This window comes from Rhopalosiphum padi, chromosome 4 (genome assembly GCF_020882245.1).
Source record: "Rhopalosiphum padi isolate XX-2018 chromosome 4, ASM2088224v1, whole genome shotgun sequence".
NCBI classification, from domain to species: Eukaryota; Metazoa; Arthropoda; class Insecta; order Hemiptera; family Aphididae; genus Rhopalosiphum; species Rhopalosiphum padi.
The window spans coordinates 25912098-25925922 of record NC_083600.1 but is presented as its reverse complement, the minus strand read 5'-3'; the positions used below and the strand labels follow the sequence as shown (position 1 = coordinate 25925922).

At 27.7% G+C, this 13825-nt stretch overlaps 1 protein-coding gene across 1 annotated transcript in view; it reads right to left on the bottom strand.

Annotated features, from left to right (window-relative positions):
• LOC132929250 (EGFR adapter protein-like) overlaps positions 1–13825 on the bottom strand; it is a 139554-nt gene that overhangs the window by 29450 nt on the left and 96279 nt on the right. The window contains exon 3 of the mRNA XM_060994452.1: positions 11653–11724. Coding sequence (XP_060850435.1) covers positions 11653–11724 — 72 coding nt within the window. The remainder of the gene's footprint in view (positions 1–11652; positions 11725–13825) is intronic.

Below are 13825 nucleotides of genomic sequence, written 5' to 3'. Positions count from 1 at the left end.
TATGTAGTGAACGGAAATCGTAAGCTACCATCTCTGCTACTACCGTAGTATACCGTTGGATAGTCTGGTATTGCGTATGGAGAATTTCAACTGTTGTACACTATAGTATTGTAATGTGCGTGTGATTTGTCAATCATGCTCACCCCTATTGTATACTTTATTAATAAATCATGCATTTATTCAAATTATAATTTTTGGAATTTTTAAGTATAAATAAATACCATCACACTTTCAAAAGTTTGGGCTTATGAATTATGAATTACGGTTATTTGAAAATCATAGTTTCAATATGAAGCGATTAGGATTTTATAATTTGTAAAAATTCTCCAAGTATAATAAGCAAATATACTAGACTAAAACAATATACTATATATATTTAATATTTTATACTTTATGCATAACTATAGACTATAGCATATAGCATAATATGTTTATAAAATTAAATAATTTCAGAAATTAATCGCACGAATTTCTATTTATAGGTATATCAGCACTTGACTATTGGTTCATTAATAATTTACAGTAAAAGATACAATTTTGTCAACTGAAACAAAGAAGATTGTATAACGACGGGGCACACTTAAATGGCATAGAAAAGGTTAGAATTTAAATAAATACATAATTAATAAGGATGGAACATGGTTGTGAATATGCTCAATGAATGCATCCTGTATAATATTATATAGGTATATATTATATTTACTATCGCCGTTTTTGTTGGTTCTCTGTGCGTTGAACGTCTGAGAGATAATTCCAATTGGAATAAAAACGTACCTATACGACTATATACGCAATATTATATATTATATCTACATCGCATAATATATAATAATATGTATGCTACAGAATCGCACTCGCGCGTATAATAATAATATGTTCCTATATTTGTATATGCATGTATAATATTCAATTTGACGAACAAAACTACGTGTTTCGTCGTAATACCGAACGGATTTCGCCTCGGCAAACACATTTTCAATCTTCATACGTAGTCGAGACTATTAGATTCGTCATCGTTGCAGGATTCATTGACTATTCAGTTTTTTTTCATGTAAGTCTTTACATATTGTTTAGCGTTCCACTATATTATGACAAACAAATGGCCGCATCGTCGTCCTTCGTCCTGTAAGTTTTTTTACGCACGACTCGTACCTACCCGTATATTAATAATGTAATATAGTAATATGATATATACAATTATGCAACGTTTATAAAATATATAATTATATATATGTGGAATGTACCTAATAATATCCAAGTTGTAATTTGTTATTTTTCTACTATTTTCTATTAACATACAAATTATCACGAACAAAACATTGAGACAAAGTAAATACCTACTATAATTTTTCTTTCAATAAAACTATTATATACGAGTACGGAGTACTGCGCCGTATAATGTAGATCCAATTGAAAAGGATAATGTATTTTTTTTAAATTTTTTTTTTGTAAACAAATAATGAAGTAACAATAATAACGTATATGAATCCTTTTATTATACAAATTATAAGTGTAAAGTCAAATAGTTAAGCATTTTTAAATTAACGACTTACATTACGTATGTTTAATCTATATTTTTAATAGTCTTGTAAAATGATTTACATTGAAAATATAAAAATTTAAAACACATATTTAAGAATCATCGAATTAATTTTGTATTATAATAGAACGTACTTATTTTAAAGTTACATTTTGGACTTTAAACTATAGATACTTTAATCAATCAGTTTTAAATAGAAGTTTTCGTGCTTCGTCGTTTAAGAGCGATTGGTTGTTAAAATCTATTAAATGATTTATTTTAAGAAATAAAATAAACTTCATGGGCATTAAAATTTGTTTTCAAGGAAAAATATTATATTTAATACCACTATTGATATTATTATGTTTAGTATACCATAACCAATAAAAAGTATTAATGTTTAAAATTGTTTGTCTATTCGTGCTATTTTAGATTTGTTTATACTTATCTATATTCTATATAATCTATACTAGTATTATAAATCTGAAGAGTTTGTTATTTTAAACGCGCTAATCTCAGGAACTACTGGTTCGAATTGAAAAAGTAGTACTATAGAAGTACTTAAAATAATACCTTCATGGAATGATGTAAAGTGAAATGTACGAGTAAGTAAGTATAATGGATACAAAATTGTTACATTTATGTACTTTTTCATATATTTGACCATAACGGACTTAGGTTTTTTTAGAAACATATAAAACATACCATATGGTATAAGTTATATTAAATTATAATAATATTGATGAATGCATTTTACATTCGATTACACTACTAAAATGAGATACCAAAATAAATTAAACTTTGACCAGTATAATTTAAATTTAAATTTAACGAATTTTAAACTAACTATGCAAATGTTTGAAACTACCACAACATATTTTATACTTGTAAAAAACAATTTTGCATACCAAAAACGTATCTGAACTAAGACGATCTGTTAACCTAAATTACTAAATATATTTTAATATTTTATGATATTTTTAGTATTACTATTAGTAATTTTCATATTATTCATATTATTACTATTTAATTATTATGATACCAAATATGTATATCATATTATTGTTAATAATTTCCGAGTCAATATAAACTTTCCATGGAACGATGTTGATGGTTCGTGGTGTGAAAAGGAAATAGCATAAAATTGTCTAGATATTTTAAAGATGTCGTTGTGTATATAAAATATAATAATATACGTATAAGTTTCAAGTACCCACAAAAAATATTATAATACTTTGAAATAGTTACAATAAATAGCTCAAACTGAAACAAATTAGTTTGTAAGTTATACCATGTACAGAAAATACTATTATAAACATTTGTTAAAAATTTCAAGTATATTTAGGTTTTGATTCGGTGTATGTTTGTTTTTGATGTACATACATACAAATATAAACATCGATTTTGTTAACTTTCTTATTAAATCTAAAATGAGATTCAATTTGCTATCATAAGCTACCCCGACACGTGAAACAATTTTTATTATTCCAAAAGGTGATTAAAGATACAAATATATTACAAAAAGACACATTTTATTGTAAAATTGATTCATTTATCATTTCGCTCAGTATCTAAGATGATTTAAAAACAGGCATTGTAATTTAAATATGAAAAATTACGATTTTTATATATAAACATTACTTTTAAAATATTAAATACATTTAGGTATGTATTTTAATTATGTGTTTACACATTTTTTTTTTAATGATCAGTGTTACGTATTTTTGTATACATAGTTCAACTATGTTTATGATAAAAAATCATAATAAATGATTAAAAGTATATACATGCACGGGTATTCCACACATTACGAATAAAGTAATTTTACTGATCACCAGATGAAAAAGATTCATTTTGTCTGGAAAGGGTATACCACATGATTTGCATGCGTTAGATGAACGCGTTGATGGTTAACGATAATATGTATCTTTATATAGTGCTACTATACTATAACAAGTCTCTAATATTCAATTTGATGTCTATCACGCACTATACATATTATTATAAACATTATGCAGAAATAGGGGGGAGGTGACGCTTATCTCTGTGAACAGTTCATCTCGAGTGTATGTGTGTGTGCGCTGTGTGTCGATGAGACCACACGGGTGCGAGGGTGGTGGCGCAGGTGACTAAGGGATGGGGTGTATCGGAACGATGAAGGGCGGTTGGGTGGAGGGCGGGGATCGCGGCCGGTAGGAACTGATGCAGCAAAGCGTCGCGCAAGCGGGAAGCGTCAAAAGCCGTTTGATTGATAGTCGTATCCGTATATACAAGCCTTTGACGGGTTGATTAATTAACGATAGCTAGTTGCCGCCGCCGCCATACGTCCCCACGCGGGTTTCTACAGCGGCACACGCAGAAAGGCGAACGCCAATGTTGGACCAGATGAGGCGGGATGTGATGAAAAAAGCTATAGGTACCCAGGTATAGACTTTAGCATCACCGCCATCTTGTTTTTCGCCTTTACCTTTGCTTGTCGTGTTTGTTCCGACTTCCACTTGCCTCTATAATCCCAACCACCGTCCTCATGCTATATTGCAGACAGTGTTCGAATTTTGATACATGTTCAATGTTGAGCCCCCCACCATTACATTATACATCTCAAATACGCTCATTAATCAACCCGTGCAAAAAAGTATTTCATCATCGTCCCTATATAATATAACGCATACAGCGTATATTTCATCTCACGGACCTCTACGAAAAGACGAATACTATGACCTTACCTCGTCGCAACCCCTTTCAAGCAATTTCTCCTCACTCGTTTTCTGGTAGATACCTTTTTTTTTAAACAATCGTTATTCGTAATTTATATTCTGCCACGCGTCTTCTATTTTTGTGTAAAATAAATAATACGTATAGTGTACACTGTATAGTATGTAGTGGTAGTCAGTAGTCACTCCAATATAATATAATATGGCAATATTATTTAACTGTACTATGTTCGATAAGATTATAAAGTACAAAAAAATAGTATACGATATAAGTCATAAATATTATAGTTTATAACCTTTCTATAGTCTATATAGAGGCTTCAGTTCATAATTTATGTAATATTAAACGATAACAATCCCATCTCACCATACATTATTGTTAGACGTTAGTTACAATTTGAGTTCAAATGTTTTTTGGAATGTCATTGAGGATATAATTTTGTTATGTAGATAATTCAGATCTATTTTACGTGTATATGAATTATTATTTATGTACTTATTAGTGTCTATACGGGTGCTTATATTATTTTTTTCAGCCTATAATATAGGTGAGATTATTGTTGTCGGCGTATAGCTTTAAAGGGTTTTTTTTTTTTTTTTTTTAAGACAGTTACCATGGTTCATCTTTTGTTTGGTTATTTTTCTTTATGCTTTCAATAGATTTTTTTTTTGTTTCGTTTAATTTTTTCATATTCTATTCACGACCATTGTTTGCTAGGGATTTCATTAACTGGACCTACCGGGTTGGTCCCAAGGCTTAAGTTTTGGACTTAATCGAAATGCCAAACAAGCGATCCTCTGGGGAGGGTAGACCGCAACAATAGGAAAATAATAATTACTTCCGCAAGTGAACCCCATAAATCTATGCCTTGTATAGCAACCAAAGTTGGACAAACGAGACCATATTGGATATTTTTTGACTTATACTTGGCTATTGTCGAACCACACTGATATTAAACCTAAAATTTATTGTACAATAATGAGCTTATGGAACGAATGCAATTGATTTTACGTGTATAAATTACACATACATTTATTAATATAATCATAATATTATTTTTACTAGGTACCGTTATTACATTTTAATAAGTATTTTTTATTAAAATGTTTATAAATATATATAGTTAATTTTAGTCATAATATAATCGGACGTGGTTTTTAAATTTATATTTTAGTGTTAATATTAAATGTTTATTTATAAAAAAAATCAATCTGGGCTACACCGGCTGTATTGTATATATTTGTATTGAGGATTTTAACATTAAATTTGAAAGCAATATAAAATCATAGCGCTTGAACGACTATTATTTATTATTTGTATGATAGCATTGTAAGGCTAGAGTTGCTTTAAACTACCTAATTTATTCAAGACTTATTTGTAGTTTTCAATACTCACGTTAAAAGAAACAAGTTATAAAAATTACCTTTTCAAACATTTTAAAGCGGGTAATTTTAATATTTAATATACAAAATCTGTTAAATTATTCTGATATTAATCGTAAAATTATTTTATAAATTTAAACTTAAATTAATAAATAATGATTTTCTGTTCACATTATTAAGAAAAAGTTTTACTAGTCGAGGATATGCATCATGCAAATCTACCAACTGTTCTCGGCCGATTACTGATGTTTATATTGTTTGTAAGAAGTTTTGTTTTTTACTTTTTCCATTGGTACCTACTATATTGAAACTTCCCATATCTTCGACGTTTTGGATGTCTTTATATATTTAATTGACTTTGTCATCAATTTTTATCTAAATAATGAATATCAAAATTAAAGTTGTATTTTCAGTTGAATATTGATATAAAACTCATTTAAACTAACTAATACAATTCAAATTATATTTATAATTTTATTATGACTTAAAGAGTTAAAAAAACAATCAAGGGAGTTTAAAATGAAAAATTGTATTATTTTAATATATCTACATTTAAAAATTAAGAAGTATTTAAATGTGTAAAAACTATGATTTAAGTGCACAAATATTAAATATTTTAGTTGTGCAATGTATATTTAAAATCTAGGTAATCTAGCCTTGTATATCAGCTTCTAACTTGTTGATATTTATTAATAATTTATTTAAAAAGTACCTATTTTATAACTAAGTTGCATGCTCAATAAAAGCATTACTTTTTATATAAAATACAAGACGTGACGATTGTAAAATGATAACTAAAGTATCAAATAGGTTAATTATTTTACTATTAATATAATAATATTACTTTTTACAACTTTATATAGAAAAGAGATACAGTTATCTTCTCTATTATACAAAATTGTACGAGTCACACACGTTTATAAGTTATTAAAGAACTTTTTAAACCGTCACATGTAATTTATTATATTATTTAATCTATAAAATATACATACTTACGAGTCAAGATTATAGTTAATACAAGGATATGTGAATAAAAAATAAATTTGATATGATGATACTCTCACGAGAACCAAGGATTAAATCGGTTTAATAAATAAGCTATGAAATAATTTAATAAAAATGTATGTTTAGTATAAGATACGAAAAAAAAATAAATGTAGCAGAATTGAATGGGAATAGAAGAATAAAATATGAACAGAATAAGCTAGATAAGTCGGACTGTATAGTATTCAAAATTATTTTGAGGGAAGATAGTTATACTACTCGTATTTCAAAAAGAGAAAAAAAAATAAGGATCAATGACCACCTAATTAAACTTGAAGGGCTGATAAAATTGATCACGAAACACGGAAGCACAGAGAAAAAGACTAGTTAGTATGTGCAATGTAAGAAATGATCAAATACCAAGGAGACTGTTTATTGAAAACAGCTAAGGCTGCAACGAAATTTATATATTATTGACTAAATCAGAAGAACAAAGTATTTTTAGTACTCCGTGCAACGATAATAAAAAAGAGAAATTCATACAGATATTTAATTTAAAAATTAGTACTAGGAATTTGGTATTCTAATAAGTTTTTTTGCACATTTTTTAATTAAAACTATTTATTAAATAAGCTCGTTTGATAACAGTTTTCAAAGATATCAATTAGTAATTACTAATTGCTATTGAAAGACTTAAATTGAATAGAATATAAATAATTAATACGACTTTAGTGTTTGTTATTTTAATGACTTATTTAACTTTACTTTTTTATGTTATCGTTAAGATGCGAATGGTATACAACTATAAACTGACGGGTATTTATCATTGGATATAAAATTATACAAAAACCACAGGGTATAATAAATTGAATTAATTTTAAGTATGCAATTTTCTGTTAAGACCGGGTAAGATAGATCCTTAACGATTATTTAGAATGATATAAATAATAAATTATTAAAATGCACGAATAAAAAAAATTCCAAGATGGAAACAATCTGGCACATCTGTGAATTTAATGAAATTGTTTTCCACAAGAGTTGCTATTTAGGACAATTGATTCGGTGAATTGTATTTTTAAGGATATTAATTATTAGTAATTTATCAATTTCGAATAATAATATATAATTCAACGAATTTAGTGTTATAGTAATCAGATAAATGATGAACCAAAAGGTTATTTTTAAATACATTTAATGAAAAATTAAACACTATTTAGAGAACATGATACAAAAATATAATTAAATAACGGTAAATGGTTAAATTGTCGTCAGATAATAATTAAAATATATTAAAAAACATGAATATGCTTAAATGAAAATAAAATACTTTTAATTGACTTTTTAAATTAATTAAACAATTATTATATATTTTACCAATAGGCGTATGATGTCGTTTACATAGAAGTCTGGATGGTTAAGTATTCAGCAATTATAGTGTGTGCATTAATCAATAGTTTCGTTCTTCATTATAATTAAAAATTCTGTGGTTAAAATGGTATAAAATATATGTACCGAAGCATGAAACAATATTGTGAAAATTAAATTAGTCTATTTATGCGTTTTTTCGATTATATACTAATATATTATATATATATATATATATATATATATATATATGTATATATATATATGCCATATGATAATTAAAAAAAAAATGTATAAGTCGTTCAAAATGTATTGTGCAATAGTCGATGATAACGTAAAGTCAAAACGAAAGGCTGCAGGTGCCCTGCAGTCTGTTCTATCATTATACAATACATGCAGCTGCTTTATTGTAACCATATAAATTAATAATAACGAAAAAATGTTTTATAGTTCTACTACTATTCGAAAAAATAATCAATAAAATAAAAACATAAAATGCCTTGTGGCAAATGGATGGCTGATTTTTACGAGAGAAAACTTTTTTGTCGATCACACACCTCTCGTGCAACGCGACGCGTTTCGACGGTCATCGGTCGACAACGACCGCGACGACGATATTCCCGAGAGACCATTATAAATAATATATAATAATATCCACGACCACCACCGCCACTTACGACTGTGGTGCGGTGAAAGTGGTGATCGCATATGTTTGATCGATTATCCCCCGGACGGTTGTTTCTTATCTGTTTTGGGACAGATTTATTTTATTTTCCAAAGTTCTGGATTCAAACTTTAATGATCGTTGAAATGCATTTTTTCTTATAAATAAACGCAACCCAGAGTCCACCGAGTTGGGGGACATCCACTAAACATCAAAAACTTTGCGTTTTCATGACGGTGATATGTTTGTATATATATATATATATATAAAGGAGAATATTGTGGAGATATCACTGCGTGAGTAGTGTTGTAACACTTTGGCAGTTTCCTTAACGGCCTGAGCGCGAAAATCAAATTAGCGGCGTCAAGAGACGCCAAAGTTTTGTACCCACCCCATAAAATCAGCGGTTGCGCATGGTGGGGCGAGCCTATTCGGAGAAATATCCGACCCTTGGCCAAAATAGTAAGGAAAAACCAGCGGAATAGCAGTGGGTGAAGAGGGTTTTGGCACGGATTATATAGTTAAACGTCCAACCACCACCACTACTACCACCTCTTGCCCTAAATTCATCCACCCACCGTATAGTTCCCTCACCGTCAGTTTCATTCACGGTCACCGTATATATGTACGTATTTATAGTGAATATCCGTAGTCATACCACGTAATATAATATATGTACTTTACACATACACGAGTGTGCTTGGGATTAAATTTATTGCAGCGACGACGGAATCGAACAAATTGCGGTTTTCAAACGAAATATTGTCCGTATATTCTCCTAGATTCTTTTAAATATATATATGTATATGTTTATACTCCACTGATGAATATAGTCACACGTTGACGTTGAAAATTGTCCTGGTGTGTCGGGGGGTGTTATATTTTAACATGAAACGCCGAAACAGTTTCTAATTTTGTTTTTCTCCGTGATTTTGAGCGCGAGATTAATATTTTTCCCGCGGGTTATCTTGCCGTCAGCTCAATATAGCTTTTGACTATAGCTCGACTTATTTTTTGTTGCGAAATATTCGATATTTGTTTGTTTGCGTTTAAGAATTTCAGTGAGTCGAGGAATGTAGATATTATATTCTAGGGCTTTTAAAATGATTTTTATCATTATTATCTTATTTTATGAATAAGAAGGAGTAATGATACGGCCGGTACGGGTAAAAAAAGATTTATGTATCGTTTTTATCTACTGATTATACACGTACATCAATAATAGACAATAATAGATACCTACATAAATAGACATTATAACTTTAAAATAACTGTGTATTTATCATCATTATCATTAAGATGATATTATAATGGTTTTAGATCCATGGATACTTGGATTTTCACTGGTAAATATAATAGCTCAAACTTCCAGTAAGAAAGCCCGAGTATCCATGAATTTCAAAGTGTTTTAACGCCTTCATATAAATATTCTCTCTCATTCTCTCTCTCTCTCTCTCTCTATATATATATATATATGTGTGTGTGCAGTCGTTAATTACTTCTTAATTTCTTAATTATTTGATTCAATCGAAATCGAAGTAACACCAACTCGGGATTAAAAATTGCATATAAACATTAGACATTAAACAGCTTAATAAAAATGTATATTTTCGGTGGGAATTTCAAAATAACACATACCAATAACCTGTCACTTCAAAATATAATTTTACCTAATCATTGATAGATAATATAATAAAGATCATAGATTAATAAACGTTTTGATTAAATTTGGCTTAAAACTAAAAAAACTATGTGAAACATAGTCGTTTTTTTATTTTCTAAACAAATGGAAAATTACGTTTTTTGTACACCTTACTTTTTTTTGAGGTATAGAATTTTTACCTATATATAATATAATGTAAGCATACTTTGTTTATATGATACATAGTATGTATTTTAGGTGGTTGTATCTGAAAAAATTAATAAATTATTTAACAAAGATAATACTTGTTTTATACGATTATATATAAATTCCACAGAGAGGAAATCAATGAAAAATATACGTGCATAAAAATAAATGTTTGAAAAACTATTAGCAAGCGCAATTTTGTATTATAACTTTATAATTTTACTGGCACCGTTGTATGGCTAGAGTGAGTCTCAATCCCACATTCGTTTGAATTTTTATTTTTTGTTTTACTAATACCATATCATTCTATAATTTACGATTCTTATAATGTGTTCTAATAATTTATAAATGAGAATAATAATTATATGTGATAATGATACGTCTGTTGTTCTGTAATCATTTTATTTCTGAAATAAATGTTCCCAAACATTGTTCGTAGATATAATTTTACTGTACACTAAGAATTTATAGTAGTATTTTTTTATTAACAACTAACATTTCTAGATGGAGTTTTTTTATTTCTAGGACAGAAAAATAATGCAATAAAAGTGTAGTTTGTATTTAGTTTTGTAAATAACTTTTGTTAACTCTTATTCCAACAAATTAAATTTAAAGTAAGATAAAAAATATGGTTTCAGACTTATTTATAAAATTAGATATAAGAACATATTTTTATATATTAAATGTGAACAACACAATGAGGAACTATTTTTGGGGAGAGGAAGGGGAGGAGTAACCCGGTTATAGCCTTTATATTTTGTCTGTTTGAACAATTTCCAATTCTCTTCTACTAAGTGTCTAACTTTATATATTTGTAATTGGTTAATAGTACTATGATGGTAGTCGATCGTCCTTAATCTTGATAGAGTTCCGATTAGATTGGCACAATCGTTACTGTGGGTTATGATTAAGACTAGATATATTATATTAGATACATGATCATATAATATAGCGTTGGAACAATTAAATATATTTTTTTATTGTAAGAATAATAACTAATTAGTGATGGCGACAAGAAACGTTAGTCGTTAATTATTTTAACACACCTACGTTATAAATTGACGGTTGTCATGTATATGGGAAACTATTTTTCGTGATTTATCCAATGTATATTTAGAAGAGTAGATTAGAGTGCCATACTATTCACTGTATAATGTGATATTATTTTAATTACCTCGCCATCTGGACTGCATACTTTAATACCGGATACAGTAATTAATAGCGAGACTTCTTTTTCAATTTGCACCTGAAAAAAAAATGATATCACGATATGATAAGGATATAGTTCAAATATATTTTAACCGATAACAGCTGATTGGAGCAGCCATTAAAAACGTTAATATATTATTAGTATTGAAAAATATCATTTAAATATTTGTTATATTTAAAATGAAATATTTTTGAAATCTAAAAAAAATTAATAAATAAAATAATAATTGATAAGAAAGCTCATTATGCAAACATGCGCAATTCCCGTTTTCTAAACTTATTTTATTATACGATTTAAAAATAATTTGGTACTCTAGGCCTATATATACATATTTTTTTAACTTTTGTCTTATATGAATTTATAATAAATTCTCATGTTTTGATATTTGTTAATACATGATAGTATAATTTTTTTTGAATAAATTTGTTATAAATTCGTATTACAAGTAATCATAACCACATTTATTATAATTTCTAGTAATTAATCTGACAATATATAAATATCTAGATAACAATAATCGTAACTATATACTTATAACGAACTGACAGATTGACGGGCACTAATGGGATATAAGGTGTTCTAAACTTATGTTTAGAAACCTAAACACCCAAAGAACTCTTTTCTTTACATTTATATTCATTAAACTCACATCTGTGTAAAATATAAGAGGACGAATTCGATTTAATGAAATTTTTTTTGGTACTGCAATTTATAAACAAGTATTGAAAATGAAATTTAAACACATGATATAATAATTAGGTATTTTAATAAATAACAAAATTTCTTTTTTATTGCCTATAGTTTTGTTATACATAATATTATATTACTATAATAAGTATTATGTGGTTTAGAATATAATACAATTAATGTTGTCAATGTTGAAGAAAGTCAATATTCCTAAAATAATATTATTAAGACTATCATAACGTTTTAAGAACAAGCCGTAATTACACTATACATACACGTTTTGTATTTAGTTAAAAATGAAATAATAATTAAGGAGGTGTCTGCTTAATTATTGTAATAATAAAGAAAATTTTAAACAACATAAAATTGAAAACATATATATATTTATACGAAAAAATATACCATTCAACTTCAAATTAAAATGCCGCAAGTGGTGACAAAAAATGTATGATATATTCAATAAAGTACATATTTGTGATTAAAACTCAAATCCTAGATTATCGCATGAGCACGAAAACAAAAGTGTCAATTTCGGATGAAAACGGATTCGACCGTTAAATGGTTTTAATAATTTAATATTTCTTATTTATGTTGTAATATTATTCTTATTTACAATTCAAATCTTGCATATTAGGTATTTAAGATACGCATAGTACGGTTCCGCGGGGGTTCTTCGAAGACGGGCTTTGTTGTAACTTATAATATTTATTATACTCCGGTTGGTGTATATTGTATACATTGTTTTGGATATTGTATATTTTATTATTATTTTGGCGGGTACGGCTGTATATGCGTTGTCGAGCTTGATCGCTTAAACATTTTAATCCGTGCGCGGCGCGGATGGGAACCGCGTTTTAATGAATATATTAGCTTAATTTATTATAATATTGTATACGGGATGATCATTTTATTATTGGCCAGTCGATTATTTGCTAAGGTTCACTAAAGTTAAATTTTTTTTGTTGCGGGTTTATTTCAAATCAGTGTTGTGATATTATTTATTAAACGATTTTGGTTTCTTTGATTATTTAAAAAAAATTTAGTTGAATTTGTTTTTGGCCCGGGGAGTTAATCCAAATTATACGTGGAAATGTTAGTGTATTGTCGCTAAATTTAATGCAGTCATGTATTTATAAGTTTATAACTATATGAACAACTGTAATCTTTTTTTCTAGAACATAAATGAAATGGAAGAAAACATTGAACATTTTTGTTATTTTAACATAGATAAATGGTCTGGTTATATATATATATAATTGTTTAATGCGATGAAAATTGAAAATTAATTCTAAACTTTACAGTTAAATCGGAGAGAAAATTTAAGAACTTCTCCTCGAAAACAAAAAAAATTAAAAATGTACACCTTTTTTGTCAATTTTTTCGCTTAAATCGTATACTTAACTAAATATTAATAGTTCGAGAAACATTGAATAAAGTGAGAATGATTTTT